The 21,797-nt window shown below is 48.3% G+C and overlaps 1 protein-coding gene across 4 annotated transcripts in view; it reads right to left on the reverse strand.

Moving 5' to 3' along the window:
• Positions 1-21,797, reverse strand: part of WDFY4 (WDFY family member 4) — a 300,326-nt gene that overhangs the window by 18,376 nt on the left and 260,153 nt on the right. For all 4 annotated transcript variants that reach the window (XM_030940063.1, XM_030940062.1, XM_010382862.2 and 1 more), the window contains 6 exons: positions 20,688-20,807; positions 17,958-18,075; positions 17,147-17,256; positions 6,912-7,065; positions 4,273-4,364; positions 74-286 (listed from right to left, as the gene is read on the reverse strand). In XM_030940063.1, coding sequence (XP_030795923.1) covers positions 74-286; positions 4,273-4,364; positions 6,912-7,065; positions 17,147-17,256; positions 17,958-18,075; positions 20,688-20,807 — 807 coding nt within the window. The remainder of the gene's footprint in view (positions 1-73; positions 287-4,272; positions 4,365-6,911; positions 7,066-17,146; positions 17,257-17,957; positions 18,076-20,687; positions 20,808-21,797) is intronic.

The raw sequence follows: 21,797 nt of genomic DNA on the forward strand, positions 1-21,797 counted from the left end.
CCCCAGGAGAGAATGTCCTCACACTGCACACACTTTTTTGAGAAAGCAAGGCAAATGACAAGGCACGTTGTACCTGTTTGGGCACCTGTCCAAAGTTGCTGACAAACCCCAGGATGGTGCTCTTGATGAGGGGGTCAGTAATGCTGCTGAGGTCCACTCTGTCACCGTAGAAGTAGGGGTGGAAGATATTAACAGCGTCTACTGCGGCTGGCCCCTGCTGCTTGTACCCGAAAATAAGGTCTATCCAATGGTGGAGGTTGGCACTGACAAAGTCACTTTCCAGGGCCTGAAACAAAACCCCAAAGAGCATTAAAACCCAGGCCACTCATGGACCCATGCACTCTCTGCAAGGGGCACGTGCTTCAGGGTGTTGGCCCTGCACAGAGGAGATAATTGATGGGCACCTGGGCTTGATGAGCACAAAGCGGCAGGATGAGCCAGCCACCTGAGGGCCACCCTAGTCCTGCCTCCAGCCAGCAGCAAACCAGATCTGACTGTTTTCACCACCCCAGCTCAACCATGTCATAAAACAACCATGGTGTCCACAGTATCTATGAGGTGCAGGCCTGGGAAAGACATCTAAATGGAAGAGACAAGGCTGAAAATAAAGTCTTGGGGTCTTGCTGAGATGTGACATATGAAACAGAGAGAGCTGGTTTTGATCAGAGAATGTCAGAAGGTTGAGGCTAAGTGCAGTGATCAGGAGAGCATGCTCTGGAGGACAGGGGGTGTGGGTGCTGCCGTGTACACATTCCTTAACATCTCTGTTCCTTGGTTTCTTCATCTGTAAGATGAACAATTGTACCTTCTTAGCTGGTTCATGTAAGAATTAAGTTGTGTCCACGGCTGACACACAGAGAGCTCCAGGAGTTAGGTGATTTCACTGAGCACATACGGTGCCAGGCACCGGCTGTTTCACAGGTGTTGTTTCCTCCCATGAACACTGCCTTTGATGGCAGGTATAATTAACTCACTTCTAGGGCAGGCTCATGTGATCCTAACACTCCAGCTGCCAGTTTTCATTCCTTAGAACCCCACAGGGGGCATCCAGTCTCACTGAGCAGATCCCACTTCATTCAGGTACTGGGAAATTCTGGACATGGGTGTGGGCATTTTCTAAATCATCCCTGGCACAGAAATGATAGAACCTGCTTCTGAGGTGCAGCTTAGCCCCCAGGAATGTGAACTTCCTTCACTGGGGCAGCTGTGTCTAGCTGGGGGCATGCAGCAGGCAAGGAGTTTCTCACCCATGCACTCACAGACCTGAGGAATATTCTGTCCACGCTCAGGCTCACTGTCCCCAGATGAGAGGACAGGAGACATTCTCAACTCAAACACGGAGCCTGGATCTGAGTTTACAACCTTTAAATGAGAAGTAAACCTCAGCCCGTTTAGGACCACAGCTCCCACTGGAAGTCAACAACATCTGCCCCTCATGAAAGGTGACATCCAACAGGAAACAAGGAATTTAGCATAAGAGCCAAGCATGCTGGATCTTTCATGCATACAGCCCAGATGGGTGGCATTGGCTCAGAATGGGGGACCCAGGTTGGCAATAATTCTCATCAGGTGTCACATATGAGCAAGAGAAAGTATGGCCCAGTGTCTGGATATCATCACAGTCTATCTGAGAGGTGGCACCTGTCTCTACTGAATAGAACCCAGCTTCAGGGCTAGGTCCCCAGAGCCTCAAGATGTTCACTTGGGATTGTCTGGGCTCCCCTTATTGGTCTTCTGGGAGGACAAGCTGCCCTACACACCTGGATCTGGAGAAGCCAGTCACCTGTGCTAAGTTAGCTTTTCTGAGGTCTATGATTAAAGTGGCTTTGAGGGCAAGAAGGCCACACTTGAGTCATGTCATATGAGGGGTAATGAAAGATATGACTCTCCCAAGCCTACCACCTGACTTGGGGCATACCTCATGGCCTTCTGGAGATGTTTGCATGAAAGCATTTGTTGGTGTTTGCCACAGAACCACTAAAGGCGTAGCCGGGTGAGGGCAGATCATAGGCCAGGACAGCTGACCCTTTTGCTGGCCCTTCTTCCTACCTCTTGCTACCCAGCACATATCCCACATCCTCAAGCTCTTCCCAAACATTCCTCCACCTCCTTTCCTTAGATGAAGCCTGGCTTTCCCCAGGGCCACCACTTCCCCTTCAGCAAGTTCAAGTGGTGGCCACTTGCTGGACACAACCCATATGTCTGGGGCCAGGACATGGGGCTGGTGTCTCCTCAGTCCTTATTGCTACCTCCAGAGTATTGGTCCTCTGTCCTCTTGTAAAAAAGAAAAATCACAAAACATCTGCTTCTCTGTGCTTCATGAGATCTAGCTTTACCCACTCCTCATCCTCACTGCTGTCTTCCAACAACTTCTCTCTGTTCTCCTCATTCATCAAAGATGGTGATTCCTGGCCATATTTTCCCTTCTTCTCCATGATCTGCCATCATCCTCAGTGATTGCGATCTCTGGCCTCTTGGTTCCTTGAGCTCCACATCTCCAAAGACTTTTGCCTTCATTCCACCTAAAGTCACCATTCCCATGGCCACACCTTAACCCATGTCAGTATCCATAACTGCCTCATCTTCTAAAGCACTCATTCAAACATCCACTTGGTGAAAGTCACATCCTCCTCAACTTGCTGGATGTTTAAGTACTTCCTAAGGCTCTTCTTCTACCTTGTCACAGCCTCAGGTCCCCTTGTCCCTTTTCTTCTTTGCAGTATATCATCACCCACCTGTCTTTGGCTACATCTTTATCCAGCTTAGATGTAGTGGTCCATCATTCCAGTAACACTCTGGTCAATTGAATCATGTGTACTTCTGTCTTTTATCAGACTATGGCTGCTGCTGCCTGCAGGTTACATTCACTCTGGCCCAAGTACTCAAGACAGTGGGCTCTGAGAGGGATGACTTCTATCACTGAGTTTCCAGAGGCAAGAATAAAACAAGAAGAACTTTCTCTTTGCAGAAAAGGACAGGAAAAGGCATAGGTTTGTTGCCACTAGTCAGACCTGCCTCCGGTTATTTTTACTTTGTAGGTGTAATCTACACACAATAAAACTTGCCCTTTTAAAATGCCCAGTTCAAAGTGTTCTTGTAAATTCATGCAGTCATGTAACCATCACCACAGTAAAGAAATAGAACATTTCCCTTGGCTCAAAAAGTCCCCCTGTGTGTTCCTTTGTGGTCACTCTCCTACTTCAGAGCTTAGGAACCACTAATTTGTTTTCTGTCCCTATAGTTTGCCTCTAAATGTCACATTTCATGCCTGTATATAAAAATCACATGATATGTAGCCCTGGGTTATGGCTTCTTTCATGTAGGATAATGCATTAAAACTCATCCATGTTGTTCTGTGTAAACTGATTCAGTAAATCTGCTCCTTTTTACTGCTGAGTAGCATTCTGTTGTGTGTGCATGGACATATCATTTGTTTATCCATTCACCAGCTGATGGACATTTGAGTTTTGTTTTTGACTAGTTTGAATAAACCTGGTGAAGATTCATGCACAAGTTTTTGTGTGGACGTGCTTTCAATTTCCAAGTGAAAATGCTGGGCGATATGGCAAATGCACCTGCAAATTTGTAAAACAATTACCAAGCTTTTGTACAAAGTGGGTGTACCATTTTGCTTTTCCCACCATTGATGTCTCACACATTCTAGTTGCTCCACATTTTCATCAACTATTGGTTTTGCTGGTCTTTTCAATTTAAGCCACTCCTGTGGGTATGTCACAGCATCTCATCTCATGGTGGTTTAAATTTATTTCTCCCTGGTGACCAATGATGCTGAACATCTTTCATGTGCTTAAACTAACCCAGAAATTTGATTCAGCATGTGTCCCTAATGACCTCTGGTCTCTACCCATGTCCAGTTTTTTGGGTGATAAGCCAAGTTCTGCCCAGTCCTGGAAAATCTTTGGCCAGTGGGAGCCCCTGGGAGGCTCAAACCCTCTCTGAACTGTGCTGAGCAGTAAGGCCCAGGGAGTGGACATTCTTGTAGGGCTGGCTGAGGACACTGACCTCACTTCCTCCAGTGAAACCCTCACCAAGCTGGCACCTGGGCAGGGTCTAATGGAGCTCCTGAAACAGCCCAGAGCCCAAGCCTTTCCTTGCCAACCCAAGGCATAGACCCCACCCCTTCTTTGGGTTTTCCAGACATAAGCCTCACAGTGCGGGTCACTGGCCCTCCACTTGGACAGAAAGCCTCAGTAGAATTTGAGGGGATGTTGAGGTCCCCAGCAGGATACCAGGGGTCCTGGCCTGACTCACCTGTCTGTGCAGGCTGATGAATTTCCGAGGGTCCCCATCAGCCCAGGGAGGGAGCTGCACATCTCCTAGCGCAGTCCCGTCCTGCATGCAGCCTGCATGGGATGAGAAGCAGCAGAGATTTGGGTAACTGGGGACTCAAACCAGGCTAGGAACTGGGGGATGTAAAATGCATGCTGCCTAGGATTGCTGATTCTGTGTAGGTCAGAACGTGAGTTATATTCTCTGCAGACCATACTGCTTTCAACCTTCTCCGCCTGGAATGACCCCTCAGCATGGCCTCTAGGCCTTTGCCTCCTCCAGGAGGTCCTCTTTGCTTCCCAGGCAGCACTAGTGCTTGCTTTGTAAGTTGTCTGAAATGATTTCAGTGTCATCATTGTGGTACATCTTTCTCTCCACTGTACCATGCCTTTCTTCTGGGTGTTTTTTACACAGCATTAAACAATCAGAAGATACAGTGATAGTGGTGCAAGCTGGCAAATTCTAAGCACCTGAGTCCACGCCAGGAGCTAGGCTAGGCCCTGGCCACATGTCACCTCACTGAATCTTCATTCTAACTCGATAATTTATGCGTTTTCTCTCCATTTTTAAGGGGAGAACAGCAAGGTTTTTAGACAGATTCCCCTGACAGTAGAAAGAGGAGGCTGGACTTGACCCAAGTCTCCCTCCTCTCCATTAGCTGCCCAACCTTGCTCAAGCCACTTCACTTCTTTGAGATTCATTTTCCACCTGTAAAATTTAAGGTGATGACAGGAATTATTTCACAGGGCTGGCACAATGATTAAAGGAGAAAATACGTATTACATGCTTAGAACGATGTCAGGCATATGATGGCTACTCCATAAATGTGAGCTACAGTCTTGCCTGACCTCAGAGCCTGCAAGAAGCAGCTGGAATAAAAGCTCCCCTGCTCTCTCTGGGCTACAGAGCTGCCTGGCCTGACTCTTCTCATCACTCATCTCAGCCTGCCACCTCCTCAACAGGTCCTTCCTGAGGACCAGAGAAACCCAGGTCTTGCTGAGTCATCTTCAAACCATTTTCCTACCTATTTTACTCATAGGACTTCTCAGCATCCAACAATGTTTCACTTACAATATAGAAATTGTCTACATTTTCTCTTCCCTTTTTCCTATCCTCACACAAAATGTAAACATCTTCAGGGTATGCCATCCCAGAAGACCCAACTAAATCCCCAGTGCCTTAAAAAAAAGGTCCCTGTATACAGTAGGTGCTCAATAACCACTTGTTCTCCTGACTTCTCTGAGGACCTTTGCCCTCTTGGCCTCCATGGCTGGTAGGAGCCATCATCTCTGCAGCTGAGCCCATCATGCCTCCTGCAGAAGAGTCTGGCTTCATTTCCAAGGCAGAGTGGGTACTCCGGTCAGCGCTCTAACTCCAGGCTGGCCAACCATCTCCTCCTGGCTGCCACCCTCCCTGAGTGACTCCTCTGTGGGACTCCTCATGCTTTGGGGGATCCATCCTTTGCATTTGTTCACTTCTCACCCCTGACGCATGTGAGGTGTCTAATGATTTGAATACCACCAAGGTCCCCATGTTCCACAGGTCAGACTCACGGGGCCTGGCTCACTGTCTGGCCTGCTCCTCATGGATGTGGGCTGCATATCTAGGGCTGAAAACCCCTGCACAAGGTTTTGCAAGGACTAATCTTGCAAGGACTTTCTTTGCAAGGACTAATCTTTGCAAGGACTAATCTCCTCCCCTGTACCCTGCGCCAGGGCTGCATCTGGTCTGGCTCAGGTGCATGCCCTTATGTGCTGTCTGGAGGCAGAAGGAGAACACTGAAGAAGGGGGGCTCTAGAGCCTGAGGTATGCATTGGTGATGGCTCATGCATGTTGTCTGCAGAAGATGATTCCCAGCCAGGCCAGCATCCACAGCTGCCCATACCCTGCCCAGGCTGTGACCACTCATCCACTCTGCAAATTGCCCTGACTCAGCAATTTGTTTGCAGTAGAGGAACAAATTGGAATTATTTCAAAAAAACAGGAATTATTTCACAGGACTGGCACAACGATTAAAGGAGAAAATATATATCACATGCTTAGAAAATACATATCACATGCTTAGAACGATCTATAGCAGCAAGAAGCCCTGCTGCATCCTAGGCTGGGGCCTGCAGCTCAGGAAGGAGCTGCCATAAGCGCCTGTCCAGCTGCCCTGGGATCCCACCCAGCAGTCTACCCCAGGAGACCCAGCATCTCTGGGTCCTGCCCTTGGAGTCCATGTGAACCCATTTGTGGGACATGGAGGAAATGGAACTTGTCAGGAGCAGGAGTTTGTCCAAGGTCTCGAGACAGCAAGGCAGTGCCAGACCTGGGCTACACAGAAGAGCCCAGGTTGGTCTCAGCCATGGCCTCACTGCCAATTGAGGCCTGGGACCATCGAAGGAAAGGTCACGGGTGGGGTGGTGGCTCAGCGCTGTCCTGGCAGCCTGGGGCCAGCGTCCTTCCTCAGCAACCACCTTTCCTTCTGGGCACTGCTGCCCAGTGGAGACCTCACCCGAAGTGCATGTGTCCTGGAGAAGGCCTAGCAAAGGTCCAGATGATGTTGGTCACCACCCAGGGGCTATGGGAAAGAGCACCCTGCAACACCACTCACCCAGCCTCACCAGGCCTCCACTCACCGAACTCCACCCCATTGCAGTTGGTTAAGAACTCAGGCAGGTAGAAGAACTCTGGGGTCAGCTCCCTGACGTCACTCATATTCTCTTTGGAGGCCGACTCCCATGTGCTCTTCACACTGTGGAACATTCTGTCTGCCACGTCGAAGCCTCCACCCTAGGGGAAATGGAGCCAACATGACCAGCTGCTCTCACTGGCACCCTCCTGCTGGCCAGGCACCATCCATTCTGCCTTGGAGGCACAGGTTCTACCATTAGCACCTCTTATTCACTCTCCCCACACACGTGTACCCATCAGCCCAGATGTGTGTGCCATGGTTCTCCAGCTACCAATTCCTTTATTACTCTCTGGAACCTTGCTCCAGAGCTTCAAGGCGGAATGCATGATCCGTGGTAATTAATCCATGTTTCCCTGCCATGGAAATCTGAGTTCATATCAGAAACATCTGAGCATTTCCAAGACTGCAGAGGGCCAGCTCTGAATTAGGTGCTCCACTCGAGGCAGCAAGAGTGCCAGTGACTGGGACTCGGCTCCTGGGAGGCTCATGGTCAACTGCCACAGGTAGGAAATAAAGAACCAACCATAGGACAAAGAAGTGGGTGAACATTCTATGTGAGAGGTCAGCAGGAGCTTCCTGGAGAGGCGCCCTGGAAGTGAGTCTGGAAGCCTGCTTATGGGGAAGATGGCAGTGTTCTGAGCAGAGGACAAGGCTTGGGTGAGCAGCAGGGGTGGGAGGAGAGCAAGAAGCAGAGGAGGGAGGAGGAGGGAGGAGAACTCGCTAGGGCAGGGCCCTGGTGACATCCAACACACAGCTCATGGCATTTGGTGGGGGCGAGAGGTGGGTAGGAAGGAGACTCTGGGACCAAGGGTCTTGGCTTCGATAAGAGAGAATGGATCTGAGGGTGGAGAGATGGAGAAATTTCAGGTTCAAGGGGCAAGAGGCTGGTCCACAAAGGACACGATGTCCACAGCCTCTGCCAGGGCCAGTCCTGGTCCCAAGGCCTATGGCCACAGGTGGCCCCAGGCCTGGCTGTCGAGGTTGTGCCATGTAAGAATTCAGGCACATTCTTTCCCTAGATGCTCTGATTCTCTCATTTGAATTGTCAAACTCTTCAGCTGATGGTACCCTTATTCACCAGGTGGTCTTGGAGGTTGGGAGGAGGCAGAGAGGTGCCTCCCTCCAGGTCCTGGTTGGAGAAATGAAGGTGCTGGTGGTGGAGGGACCTCAGGAGAGAGTTTCTGAAATTGGGCCTTGGGTCTATGTAAGTTTTGGGATATCCTTTTGCCTGGGATTCAATAGTTCACTTGTCCCCATCAAGGCTGGGCCTTTGTATAACAAAAACTTGTCCTCCTTCTGCCATCTTCCGCAGAGCACACATGTGGAACAAGCGGCGGGGCCACAGCAGTGCCTACTTTGTGCCCATCACTCCCTTCCCTGCTCAGAGGGCTGAGGGTCTCCATCTGTATTTACCCAAGGAAGCCTTGGGGGCAGCTGCAGGGGTGGATGGAGGTGAAAAAGGGCAGGGGCCTTCTCTTGGCATGCCTGGTCCATGCTCAGATGCTCTCTCCTAATCCTCACAGTAGCTGCATGAGGAAGGAATTGGTATTTCCATTTTGCAGACCAGAAAACGGAGGCTCCTCAAAGTGCACTGATTTTTCCCAAGGCAGTGAATGGCAGAACTGGGGCAAACCCATGGATGCAACTCCACAGGGCATGCTTTGTCCCATGCCAGATTCCTGGGGGAATCCCTGGACCTGGGACCAACTTGATCCACTATGTGTGGGCCACGGGGGAACTCAGCTCTTTCTGAGAGTGGGGAACCTACCACACACCCAAGGTGGCCACACCTGGACATCTTGAGGGTCATGGTCTGGCTGGTCCATTTACTGAGTCAGACTTGATCAAGTGAGATCTGTGGGTCATTCTCCACACAGGGACAGGGACACTGACTCAAGCAAACAGCACATGGGCAGCTTTAAACATGTGGCTTTTCCCCAAGGTCGCTTTGCTCTCGGTTGAAATTAGGGAATGACGTCCACCATCAAATTTAAATTGGAATGGAAATAAAATGGGGGTGGGGTGTCGAAATAAATCTTCACCTAATGAGTCACTCATTGAAATGTATTAGGAGCATTGTGTATTTAATCTGCAGCCCAAGCCTTACATCTGCGGGAGATTGATGCCTTCTCCTCGTCCCGTTTCCCTTTTGCAGCTTTTATGAGTGCTGATGGTAGTCTCCTGAGAAACAATATGATTTGGTAATAAAAAGATTACCTGTATTAAATAAAAATAATATATACATACGAAATATTGTTAGTGCTACAAATCTGGTTAAAGATATTACCACAAAGAAAACTGTTATTTTTTTCACAGCTGTCTAATGCATTTTAGCAAAAGTAATATCTTTAAAACTTAAGCCTGTATTATTTATAAAGGAAGCAATAACTGATTTTCCTATTTCCTATATTAATAAATGTATTTGCATACATTTGTTTCAAAATTAATGGGTTTTCTCACTTCTGCAATACAAAAGAAAACACCAAATTCCCTAGCAGAAAAAGTGGAGTTGCTTTGTTACTTGTATTGTAAGTCTGTGGGTTGATGTAAACTCTGGTGGCTGCCAGAGAGGAGTCCCAGCTAGGATTAAATTCTCAGAAAGGAAGGAAGGAGAAAAGAAAGAGTAGAGGAAAAAATGGGGCAAGAAGGTAAGAGGCAGAGAGACCCAGTTAAGGTTTAAAGAGCACCTATCTAAGGCAAATCCAGACCCAAATGAAAGAAACCAACACAATTACATCTAGAACTTGGAAGAGAACAAAATGATCAGAGAGAATCCCTGAACCAAGAGCTGCTCTGGAATCTGTTCTGCAACAAATCCGACCTGTATCTAAATGAACTGTAAAAAATAATAGCAAGGTCATTATTGTCAACAAAGGAACAATTTCTTATTGGCAGAAGGTTTTCCCATGTGACATTTAGGCCAGAAGACAATGGAGCCAGCCAAGCCTAGAGGATTCTGAGGCAAAAGATTATAGTTGTTGGATTTTGGGCTCAGTTAAGACATCACTCACATATAAAGATGCAGGAACATTTTGAATATTGAAGAGTCCAGAAACAATATAGTCCTAGGTACCTCTTCTCAATTAAAATCCTTTAGGAGGTGCTAAATATTGCTAAGAGATGAAGCAAAACTGAGGGCAAAATAATAGGAAAATAAGTGGCTGTCAAGGACTATTCCTGGACATTTCTCCAAGTTAAAATCAGGGGATAGTCTATAATTATGGTATGATGGTTAAAGCTGAAAAACCTGAAAAGAAATGTTCTATATTAAAGGAAGTACTCCTTTCATTAGAAGACACAAAGTCTATGTACACCATTGTCTCTGGATGGGCATTTCAATCACTATTAGACATTCTTAAACTCCTCTCCAATATGGCTTCGATTCTTGATCCGAATTCACAGGAAATTTAGTAACTGCACATGCTGAAGGACACCGAGATGCACAGATATTTCTATAATATGTGCTAGGAAGTCTATTCTTCCTTCCTGATGACACTGATCCAAATCAACCCGCTGCCACATCTGGATATGGAATTGGTTTTATCAACAGGCTGACAACCCATTCTCACTGCAGATATTCTTTCCAGTAATTTAAAAGTACCCATGCAAACGACTCACTTACAGGACCCCATTGATATATCAGTTGATCTAACCTGCTGTCTTTAGCCCATCAAAGAGGCAGTGTGCAATGGTGGAAAGCACATTGGCTTCAGAAGCAGGCTGACTTGGGCAGGAATTTCAGTGCCCACTTACTTGCAGGATGAACTCGAGTGAGTTTCTTAATCTCTTCAACTGCCCATGCCCTTGTCTGTGAACCTTGGATGATAGCTCTTGGTGTGAAAGCAATTGTGTGTGTGTGTGTGTGTGTATGTGTGTGTGCGCGTGAGTGTGTGTGTGTGAGAGAGAGAGAGAGAGAGACATATCTCATGCAGTGCAGCAGGCACATAGAAAGAGGTGTCAAATGAACCCAGCCCCTCTGTCCTTTTCTCTGCACAGACTAGGATTAGAACTAGGGAGCAATCCTCGGCTTGGGCCCTGATCTCAGTGTGCCTGGGGAAGGCAACCAGGAGCTCTAAAGGAGAAGAGGATGGAAGTTATGGAAGGTAGGAGGTAGGGTACAGGGGGAAGTGAGGAGAGGCGGGATCCTCCAGTGCCAGGGACGGGGTAGGAGGGTGGGGAATCTGAAGGACCGTGGGATGACAACAGGAAGGAGAGCCTGCACTGTCAGGGCAGCTTTTGGCAGCAACAGCACTTCCGAAGTAACAGGGCAAATGTGTGAGGGGAAAGGAAAGCTGGACCCAGCATTCTCTGAGCCTCTGCAGGAAACAGCCAGGCCCTGACACGCTACTGAATAAACTAATGGTGTAGGACCCTCGTGGCACTGGGAAGCCCACGCACTGGTCCAGCTGCCTCGTTGGTCTTGCTCTCTCAGACGGGATGACCCCAGAGTGGCCATTATCTTTCCTTCCTGTAGGTCGTGGCTCTTTTCTAAATGAGTGAACCCACCAAGGCTTGCTGAAACTATGCTGCCTGCATTAGGAGGAGGAGGGTGGGCATGTAGGGGACACTCAGGTCAGCCAAAATGGCTCATACCATATCTCCTTTAGTCCTCACCACCCACCCAGCTAGGGGCTATTTTAAAGGATGAAGAAACCAAGGCTCCATTGTTCAATAATGCCAATTAGAAAGTTGTAGAACCAGGAGTTTATCCCAGGACTGTCTGTCCCTATTGCGTGTGCTTTTCCAACACTCTTCCTCAAGTCTGTATGATAAAAACCACACAGTTTTGGAGATCCTGAATGATTCTCCTCAAGTCACAGTTTGGGCCCTTACAGACCCCACATCCTCACACTGTAATCAGAGGGAGGCTGGCAGTTTCTATGTCTAGCCCCGCAGCCCTGGCTGCATGGGGTGGTCTGGCCCTGTATGAGGTTTAGGGTACCAGGAGGTGGGCTGCTTGCCTCAGAGGCAGGGGCTGAGCTGCAGGCAGCAAGTGAAGAGGCAGGCATGGTCCACCTCGGTGTGAGCATAGACAGACTCCTCGCCTTCCCTGGCACACACTCCACCAGGACTCCTGGCACTGATCCCTCCAGGAGCTTCTAAGTCAACAGCCAGGACGGGCCAAGTGCTGCCCCATGGTTCTCCGTTCTCTCTGCAGTTAGCATCTGTCTTGTACAAAAACCAGCCATCTTGCCTCAGGTGGTTCAGAAAACCCTTCCCCACTGCTGGTAACAGCTGACTTCACATGGGCTGTGACTTAATTAACACAGCACTTTATTTCTGTTTCTTATTAAATGCAGCAGCAGCCACCGCTGCTGTGTCTTTGGTAGGCGCTGGCTGCCTTGCTGGCCCCACCTCAGCTGGGTCTGATCTCAGGCCTGAGAGCAACTGGTGCTTTTACTGGGACAGAAACAGGTGCTTGGGCTGGGACCCCAGCAGGGGCCTGACCTCCTGGTGACTCAACTTTCTAGAGGCTCACAGACACGTGCTCTAAGCAGGCAAGACTCCTAAGAACTCTAACGTTTTCCAGCCTGGGCAACATAATAAGACCCCATCTTTACAAAATGTGATTTTTTGTTCGTTTCTTTGTTTTTTATGTTTTTTTTTTTTTTTTTTTTTTTTTTTTTTTTTTTTGGTTTATTTGTTTATCCAAGAATGGTGGTACACATCTATAGTCCTAGCTACTCAGGAGGCTAAAGCAGGAAAATTGCTTGAGCCCTGGAGTTCCAGGCTGCTATGAACTATGATCATGCCACTGTACTTTAGCCTGGGTGACAGAGCAAGATCTTGTCTCAAAAAACAAATGAACAAAAGAACTACAGCATCCTGGGGCTGCTGCTGAGGGAGACAAGCCCTCTGCCCTGGCAGACAGACGAGTTCACACCTCCAAGAAAGTGGGGAAAACAGAGCGCAAGCAAAGCTGACCCACGCCTGGTCACAGTGCCTGCATGTGCCACCTGCTCAGATCACACAGTACATACATATACCATATTTTCTGGATTGTAAAAATCTTATGGTAATAACAGGCTTGGAACAGAAAAACAAATGAACACATCGAGGACATAAGTATGCATCAATTCTAAGACCAGCTCAAACTTAAGAACACTTAAACCTGAAAGGAATAAAACACTCCTTATACCCAGGGTTCAGAATATACTGCACAGCAACAGGGGGTCTCTGTGCTGTCCACAGTCTCTGCACAGTGCAGGGTAAATGGGCCACAGTGCCCAGAGAACTCCATGCCTGCCTCTCTGCAACCCAGCACACCACACTGGGTGTGCCACACAGGCATACAGTACGTGACAGCAAAGGTACTCCATGGCAGAGCTGTTGTGCTGCCTGTCACTCTGCACTGGGAGCACCAGGGGCCACGCTGCACACACATGCAGCCGGCACACTGCACATGTGCTGCAGCACCAGGTGACTGCCTATACGTCAAACCTCATACATGTGTGCCTGTGCTTGATGCTGCACGAGGGACTCCCCACTGTTCTACTGAAAATGTGGTCTTGAAAATGGCACATGTCCCTTTCCTCTGAGCACTGTGTCCCCTCTGGACAACCTCTGTAGACCCCACCTTGCTTTATTTACCATGAGTGTTCTAGGCTTGGTGTCCCCAGGGCTAGAACCCATCTCATCTCCCTTGTCATTTCCTGAGGGAAGTGACCTCCCAGAGACTCAGTATCCTGAGATGAATCACAGCAGCCTCTCACAAGCTTGTGAGGGTCCAATGAGGCACAGCAGTGTTCACAGCAGCCCCCTTCATTGTCATCAGAAGGAGGAAGCACCCCAGCCATGAACGAATGATAAACAACATGTGGTCTACAAATACAGGGGTGCAGGAATCAGCCGTAGGAAACTGACACATGCCGCAACAATGGATGGACCTCGAGGACATTATGCTAAGTGCAAGAAGCCAGTCACCAAAGGACAAACATTGCATAATTCCACTTATAATAAGCTTAGTGTAGTCATTCATAGAGACAAAAAGTAGAACAGTGGTTGCTGGGTGCTGTGGGGAGGGGCGATTGGAGAATTATTGTTTCATGGTTTCAGAGGTTGAGTTTGGGAAGATGAAAAAGTTCTGGAGACAGATGGCAGCGATGGCTGCACAATCATGTATATGCACTTAATGACACTGAGTTGTGCACTTCAAAATGGTTAAAAGGGTAAATTTCTTATTATGTATATTTTTCCACAATAAATAAGTACAAAATATTTTAAATAACTGTTGTAAGGTACTTAGCACCATCCAGGTGCATAGTAGGTGCTTAACGAGCAATCAGAGGTTGGAGCTGTTACGGAAAGGCCTTCAGAGGTGATCCTCCCACCCACCTCCTTGATCTCACCAACAAGGAGACTGAACCCTAAGAAAGAAAGCGATCTGAGCAAAGTCAAACACAGCAGCCCTGGGGATGCTGGAAAGTGATTCCCCAAGCCCACTACATATGACTCCACTCTGGCTTATCTGTGGTAATAGGCGGGTGGTAGCATTTGCTCAAAGCAGAATGGAGATGTGCGCTTTCCCACGCTGACTCCTATACGTCCACTGGCTCTGGCTTTCCTGCCTGGGTTCCACAGCCTCCCCATGTCTCTCGCTCTTCCCGACTCCTTCGTCCACCCCAGGTTGGGAGTAGTGCCTTGGGCTGCTGAGACTACGGGAGTCTCCTTTCCAGCCAACACAGGGGTGAAGCAAAGGTCTCTGGAGAAGATACGGGCCTCCCCCTAGGAGGTGGGGTAGGATGGAGGGAAGAGCTTGACTTCAGGAAGATGCCAGAATATTCTTAAGGAGGTCTGCCAAGGCCCCATCACTCTCAAAGGGGAGCCTGGTGTGTCCCCTCACAGAGGAAGCCTATGTAGCCTTTATACTCATTCCCTCGAGAGCTAAAATTCTTTTTCCTAAGGAAAAAGTGGAAGGTGGCTGGTTCTTTTGCTGGTTCAAAGGCTCAGGCCAGGTGTGACCCACTAGAGGAGTCATTTAAAAGTAAGAAAGTGTGACCCAATTCAGAAGCATGTGGAGACAGCCCGGGTGATTCCAACTTGGATGGGTCAAACTACCCAAGACAGATCTGAGCCCCAAAACTCAGTTACATCAGGGACTTCAACATGGGAGTCAAAAGGACTAGGTCACCAATGGCCCAAACTGGCTAAAATAAGCCTAAACCAGTGATTAGCTTCAAAGTGGCCATAGCCCAGATATCCCGTTGGTTCACAACACACCTGTTAGGTCTGGTTCATGCTAAGTTGGAATACTTTGCTGCAGTCCAGACTGCCTTAAATGATCTTAAACCAGAGGAGACCAGCCTGGACAAGTTCAGACCTGCTCAGATTAGATCTAGCTGATTGCAGAGGGAAGAAGGGAACTAACAGTGATTGATCACCTATGCAGCGTCAAGCCCCAAGCTGGGGGTTCTCTCCACATTTTCTCATTTAATCTTCTCGACAGCCTACAGCCCAGTGAGATGTGCATAATTAACCCTCATTTCCAGAGGTAAAATAACTTGCAGAAGATTTTGTATCTATGAAGTGGCAGAGCTGTGATGTAAATCTCACAGCTGAGGCTGTTTCTATTTCACTCTGTTTCCTCCCAATGTGAAAAGATTCTTAGCAACAGGTAGAGCTGGGGTTTTGGGCTGTAATGCAGCCTCCTGAAGGGGCAAGAGGGAACTCCGAAAGCATCCTGAACATTTAAACATTTAAATTCCCAGGATAGAAACCAGTGGCAGAATCCATCACTATCATCATCAACGGTGATCATCATTTCTTGTGGATTAATGAGCAACATCTGGACGGGATTCCTGGCATGGGGCGCAGCTCTGGGACCATTCGTTCTCCAAACCAAACTTACTTAAAATGCTTGTTGCCTGAGAAAGGCTCAGGGGAAGCACACTTATTATTTTTGAGTGAATTTCCAGGGAGAGGGGGTTATACAATGTCTAGACGAGTTATGCCGTCAAGGAGGCAGAAGGCTATGCCAAGAAACAGAAGACAGGAGGACATTTGCTCCTTATTTGGAGAAAGTGCCTTGACCTTGCCTACCCATTCCTGCCCCAGGGCTCAGTGTTGGCTTTAGTGCTAATGCAGGGTAGCCTTTGGTCTCTCAGGGTCAAGGTCCTCTGAGTGACCATAAAGAGTGACCTCACTGGTAAGGTCAGACCCAAACGCACAGTTCTTGGGATACCCAGGCTTTTCTGAGATGAGGCTTAGGTGTCAGAGCAAGTCTGTGTGTTCAGTGGCCTGTTGCCCACCCCAGTTCATGCCTTTCTCTCCACTGGACAATTGCAGGGTCTGGATTGGGGCAGCCCATACACCCTGTGCTATATTTACTTTAGAGTCAGCTGAGCCAGCTGGCCTATCTGAGAATTTTCCCCCATTCAAAAGCTGTGCCCTGGGATAAAGGGGTTCCTTGGAAGCAGGATCCCAGTGATAGGGTTGTGAGGGGAAGAGGGGAAAGGAGCTTCTCAGCACCGTCACAGCACTGCCCAAGAAAGACTGTGTCCCAGAAATCCCCCATGCCTTGGACACCAACCCGGCAACACTTGGACACCAGACTGGTCATGTACAATACAGGAGGCCCAACTAAATTTAAATTTCATATAAACAACCAGTAATTTACAGTTTACTTGGAATTCAAGTTTAACTAGGCATCACGTAATTTTATTTTAAACCTGGCGACCCTAAGCTGGTATAATGGTCTGTTAGTGTATGGGTGGGTAAGTTGGTTTTGTCCTTCGAAGCCTTTCAGTTTGTCATTGGTACAGATTTATGCATTCCGATGTCTTGAGTCATATTCTTTTCATTGTTCCTTCTCGTATTTATTTTTCTAATCCTTGACCGCCTGCCTTTCTAGTCCCCAAGCTTCCTGCTTTTTCTTTTTCCACTAAATCCTATTTATGCTAAATCATTTTTTTATGTCTCATTTCTTATTTTTTAGAATCATTTTGCAAGACTTTGTTGGGCAGATGTGCAGGTGTAACTGAGGAAGAACAGTCTGCCTTGGCTGGGGAACCAGAATCCTGGAGCCAATGTCAACTGGAAATCACTGGCTAATGATTGAGTTTTTAGCAGAGGCATCCCGTCTTTGCTCAAGCCCAAGTCTTGGTCCGTGTGTGTGTGTGTGTGTGTGTGTGTGTGTGTGTGTGTGTGTGTGTGTGTTTACGGAGAGTGGCGGCTGCTCACCTGCAGAGCACAGAAGGCCTGGGTGAAGGGTGGCATCCGGACCAGGTAGGAGGCCACGATGATGGCCGAGGAGTAGTGAGTATAGTAGTGGCACTGGACGGTCATGTCTCCTGCAACAAAAACATATGCTTGAGGGCGGCTTCCCTACCTGTGCCCACGCGTGGCCGATAGGCGTGCTACCCTGTGTTCATGAACAGCGTTAAAAACATACATTCATTGACGTTTAGGAAGTGAACAGACCTAAAGAAAAACATTCAGGCAATAAGGTCACAGGTGGTATGTGAATGTGGGAAAATGTCTAAAGATGACATGTAGATGGACAAAGTTTGGGAACTAGAGTCACACAAATGCAGGCTCTGCCGTTTAGAGGCTGTGATCTTGAGCAAGTTGCTTAAACTCTGAGTTTCACTTTCCTTCTCTGTGAAATGGACTACTGTAATATATGAACACAGGTTGGCCTGCCCCTGGCAGAGAGAAAGTGCTGAATAAATGTTAGTTTCTTTTGCTATTGCCTGTCCCTAGGCATGGAGTCATTACCTCTTAGCATTATATTTCTCCAGCCAGGTTGCATGTTAGAATCTCCTGGGCTGTGCCACACCACGGACTTATTTAAATCCAAATTTCTAGAGGTGAGGCCCGGACATTCAGTATTTTCTAGAAGCTCCCCAGGCACTTCCTACCACCAGGTTAGAGTCATCTGTTCAAATGTAATCACTTGTAGGCTAGGTGACCACATTAATTGTTGTCAACTATCATTTCAGGGCATCCAGAAGAATAACACTGCACAAAAAATCAAGCTGGATCTACTCACCTTCAGTTTTCTCAACTTCTTTAAACCTCTGGATAAATTTCAGCTTCCTTTCCTTGGTCTGAGCCCCCATGGGCTTTGAAAGATCCCGGAAAGTCTTCGGATTCGCCAAGTTCAATGTCTAGAAGGCAGATGTGCAGCTGGAGTTAACTCCCCGGACCCGCTTGTGCCCTAGGAGTCATGCTCTTGAGTTTTATGGTTCTCTTTATTGGTTTACTGTCATTTGGTCTGACCTGCCTCTGGTGGTTAGCTGGCAGGCTGGGGTTTTATGGCCCCAGAGCCAGTGATCCACAAAGACTTAAAAAGGGAGAGATGAAAAATAAGAGGAGGGGAAGATTGAGTTCACACTCAACCTGTTCCAAGTTGACCCAAATCAGAACACGGCCTCCAGCTACAGAAAAGATACTTTTAAAAGAATTTGTGTTATCTATGAGGCACTTGGCTCCTAAACTGCATTATGTACTCCAATAGTTCAGGGTCCTTGCTTAGAATCAAACTGATTTTACAGGAAGTTAGAAGTCATCTGTTCAGGGAGGAAATGAGAGGGACTTGCTCATTTTTCCTGGAGGTCCACTCTTTTCTTGGCAGTGAAAGCAGGCTGTGAGCACCCCTTCCCTCTCTTGGAATACACCACAGAGAAAACAGGACCAGTTTCAGGGCCACGTGCTCTGGGAAACTTTTTCTTTTGATGTTCTGCATATTAGGAGAGGAGCCAAGAATTGCTGGGGTTTGCATTTCTTTATAGGGGGAGGTACCTGTGTATCTCTCTTTTCTTTTTTCTGAGACAGAATTTCACTCTGTTGCTCAGGCTGATGTGGAGTGGAGTGGTCATGGCTCACTGCAGCCTCGACCTCCTGAGCTTAAGTGATCCTCCCACCTCAGCCTCCCAAGTATCTGGGACCACAGGTGCGTGCCACTATGCCTCACTAATTTTTGTATTTTTGATAGAGATGGGGTCTCACTATGTTGGCCAGGCTGGTCTTGAACTCCTGGACTCAAGCAATCCTCCTGCTTTGGCATCCCAAAGTGCCAGGATTACAGGCATAAGCCACTGTGCCTGGCTCATAACCCTTTCTTTCACTAGCAGTGAATCCTCAATGTTCCACTGGGGGCCAAAGGTATCACTATCTCAAATGCCTGCAAAAGCCAGGGGGAAGCAGGGGCAAGAGTGAAACGGCCCCTCTTAAGATCCCAGTGAGTGCTAGAGGGGACACACGGAGACCAACACTCAGCTTTCACAATCTTGCCAGTTCAGAAAAATTCCTACTTGCCAGATCTCATGGTTTTCCAAAAGATATTGGAAATCCAGTTTTTTTTAAAGGAGAAATCTCCTAATTTTTAAGAGTTGATAAATAATAAAGATTTTAAATACCTAGTATGACCTAAACAAAAAAGGCTTGCAAACCACCACTTTGCAACATGTGAGTAGATTTTGTGTCTGAAATGCCTCAGCCTCCGATGGACCATTAGTGCAATAAGCAGCAGCCAGTGCTAGTGAGAAATGTTTTGCTGCATTAAATGTCTTAAGAGGGGATGACAGGTCACCAAGGACTGACTCTCCCTCTCCCAAATCCTGAGGGTCTGCCATCCAAGTAGCCCTAGGCAGGACTGGCCAGGCTCATCTGAACAAGTGGCTCAGCCACCTTTCTGTATGTAAGTATGTGGTGCTTTACATACAGTCCAGCACCACTCCAGACGGCCAGAGCCCAGGTGGCCAGGACACTGCTCCATAGCTTGGTTATCCCCATAGGAGCACAGACATCACCCTGGTTCATCTGTGGAGTTTTTCTCCCCATCCTTTCCCTGCCTGATGGGGCACAGGGGTGGAGGCTAAAAGAGATGAAGGATCTGTTTTTGTCATCTCACCATCAGCCTCCCCTGTCACTACACATCGCAGTCCAGATCTCAGATGAGGCCCAGACACCATCATCTCTGTTGCTGAACTCAAGCTTCAGGAAGAGTAGCTTGTCCTTTCTGTGTGTCTGTATCCCTGTGTCTCTCTCTCCTTTCCTCCCCAGACCCCTCTCCTGCACACGTTGATTTTAGGAACAAATTCCGTGGCCCACCTCGCTTGTGACTGCCTCTCCCCACAAGGGCTGACCCATGGCACCATGTTGGTAGATGCCATCAGGTGCCTTCACTGCAGAGAGTAAGCCAGGAGGCCCCCTGGGGTTCATGTTAGCAACTATGCTAGTTGTGTTGATCATTCCACAGGGGGAGCCAGGACAGGAACCCAGGCAGCCAAATACCAAAGGCCACGATGAGTTTAAGAGATCTAAGGCCGGGTGCAGTGGCTCATGCCTGTAATCCCAGCACTTTGGAGGCTGAGGTAGAAGAATCATTTGAGCTCAGGAGTTCGAGACCAGCCTGGACAACATGGTGAAACTCCACCTCTACTAAAAGTACAAAAAAAAAAAAAAAAAAATTAGCCAGGCATGGTGGTGCACACTTGTAATCCCAGCTACTTGGGGGGCTGAGGCAGGAGAATCGTTTGAACCCAGGAGGAAGAAGTTGCAGTGAGCAGAGATTGTGCCACTGCACTCCAGCCTGGGTGATGGAGTGAGACTCCATCTCACAAAAAAAAGAGATCTGAACTTCAGCAGCCATTAGGCCCAGGTACCCAGGTTCACATGACAGAAGCTCCTAGCAAAGGCTCTGCATACTGACTTAGGGTCTCTGTTATCAAGGTCTGAATGCCTGAGGGCAGCTGTGGGTTCCACATGAGGACCTTACCTCTGAGGTGTAGTCTGCGAGGACCCACGGGAACACTGGGTACTGCATGTAGTCATTGCAGGTTCTCCCAGCCACGGTGTTGAGGTACATGAGATACTCAAAATTGCTGATGTCCCTTTTCTACCAGAAGAGACAGAAAGGGGATAAACCAAACACATCTGACGCTCCCGCAAGGCCAGGGGTCCCACCCTCAGGCCTCAGCAACAGGCCCTGGCTCTGTCAGTGAGGACAGGCAGCCAGCCCCTCGGTCACTTTGTATACATCTCATGCATGAGCCAGCACCAACTCAGGGACCCACACACAAATTTCAGTATGAACAGAGGGAAGTATATTCGGGAAGCAAAGTCAGCAAGGAAAAAAACCCCAACGCAGTTCAGCATCCAACGCCAAGGGTAAGACATGCTTTGGTGTTAACGTTTGGATGCAGTACTCAGAAGTTGACTAAAATCATAGCACAAATGCTGGGGGTGAACTGACTGCTGACCTACTGATGGTTACAAAATAAGCAGAGGGGCCATGGCAGTCCCAGGGACAGAGGCCCTCACTCCTGGGCTCGATAGTCTGTCTTCCTCTGGGACTTTGGGAACTGCCTATTCCCTGTCCCTGCCTGTTGGGGTGATGCTCACTCTTAAGGGCCCTCTGCCTCCAGATGAACAGTCGCAAATGGAGACAGGGTCCGTATTGGGAACAAAATCCACCAAGGCCGCTGAATGAGTGAGCAATCCAACATAGTCATCATCTCTGACGTGGGACCTGTATGCTCAGGGGCTCTCCCTTCCTCAGCCTGCCCCTTGGGAGAGGATTTTGGACCTGAGTGACTAAGACCTACTTTCTCATTGTCCTCCATTCTCTACAACTGCCTCTCTTAGGGTCTCTTCCTTTCTTTGAGATCCCTGGGCTGAACGTCAGCTTGTCCAGACTGGGAGCCACGTGTGTCTTCCAGGAACAAGAACTGACACCCATGCCCCACCCGCTATGTGGCTGTATACATGTGTATCTTCACAAATGGGGTGTGTGTACCCACTGGGAGGCATCCACCGTGTACAGGTGCGCGCGTGCACACACACATGCACGCGCATTCCCCAGCTCTGACTCCAATGTGCAAGATTT

The sequence above is a fragment of the Rhinopithecus roxellana genome, chromosome 11, assembly GCF_007565055.1.
Source record: "Rhinopithecus roxellana isolate Shanxi Qingling chromosome 11, ASM756505v1, whole genome shotgun sequence".
NCBI classification, from domain to species: Eukaryota; Metazoa; Chordata; class Mammalia; order Primates; family Cercopithecidae; genus Rhinopithecus; species Rhinopithecus roxellana.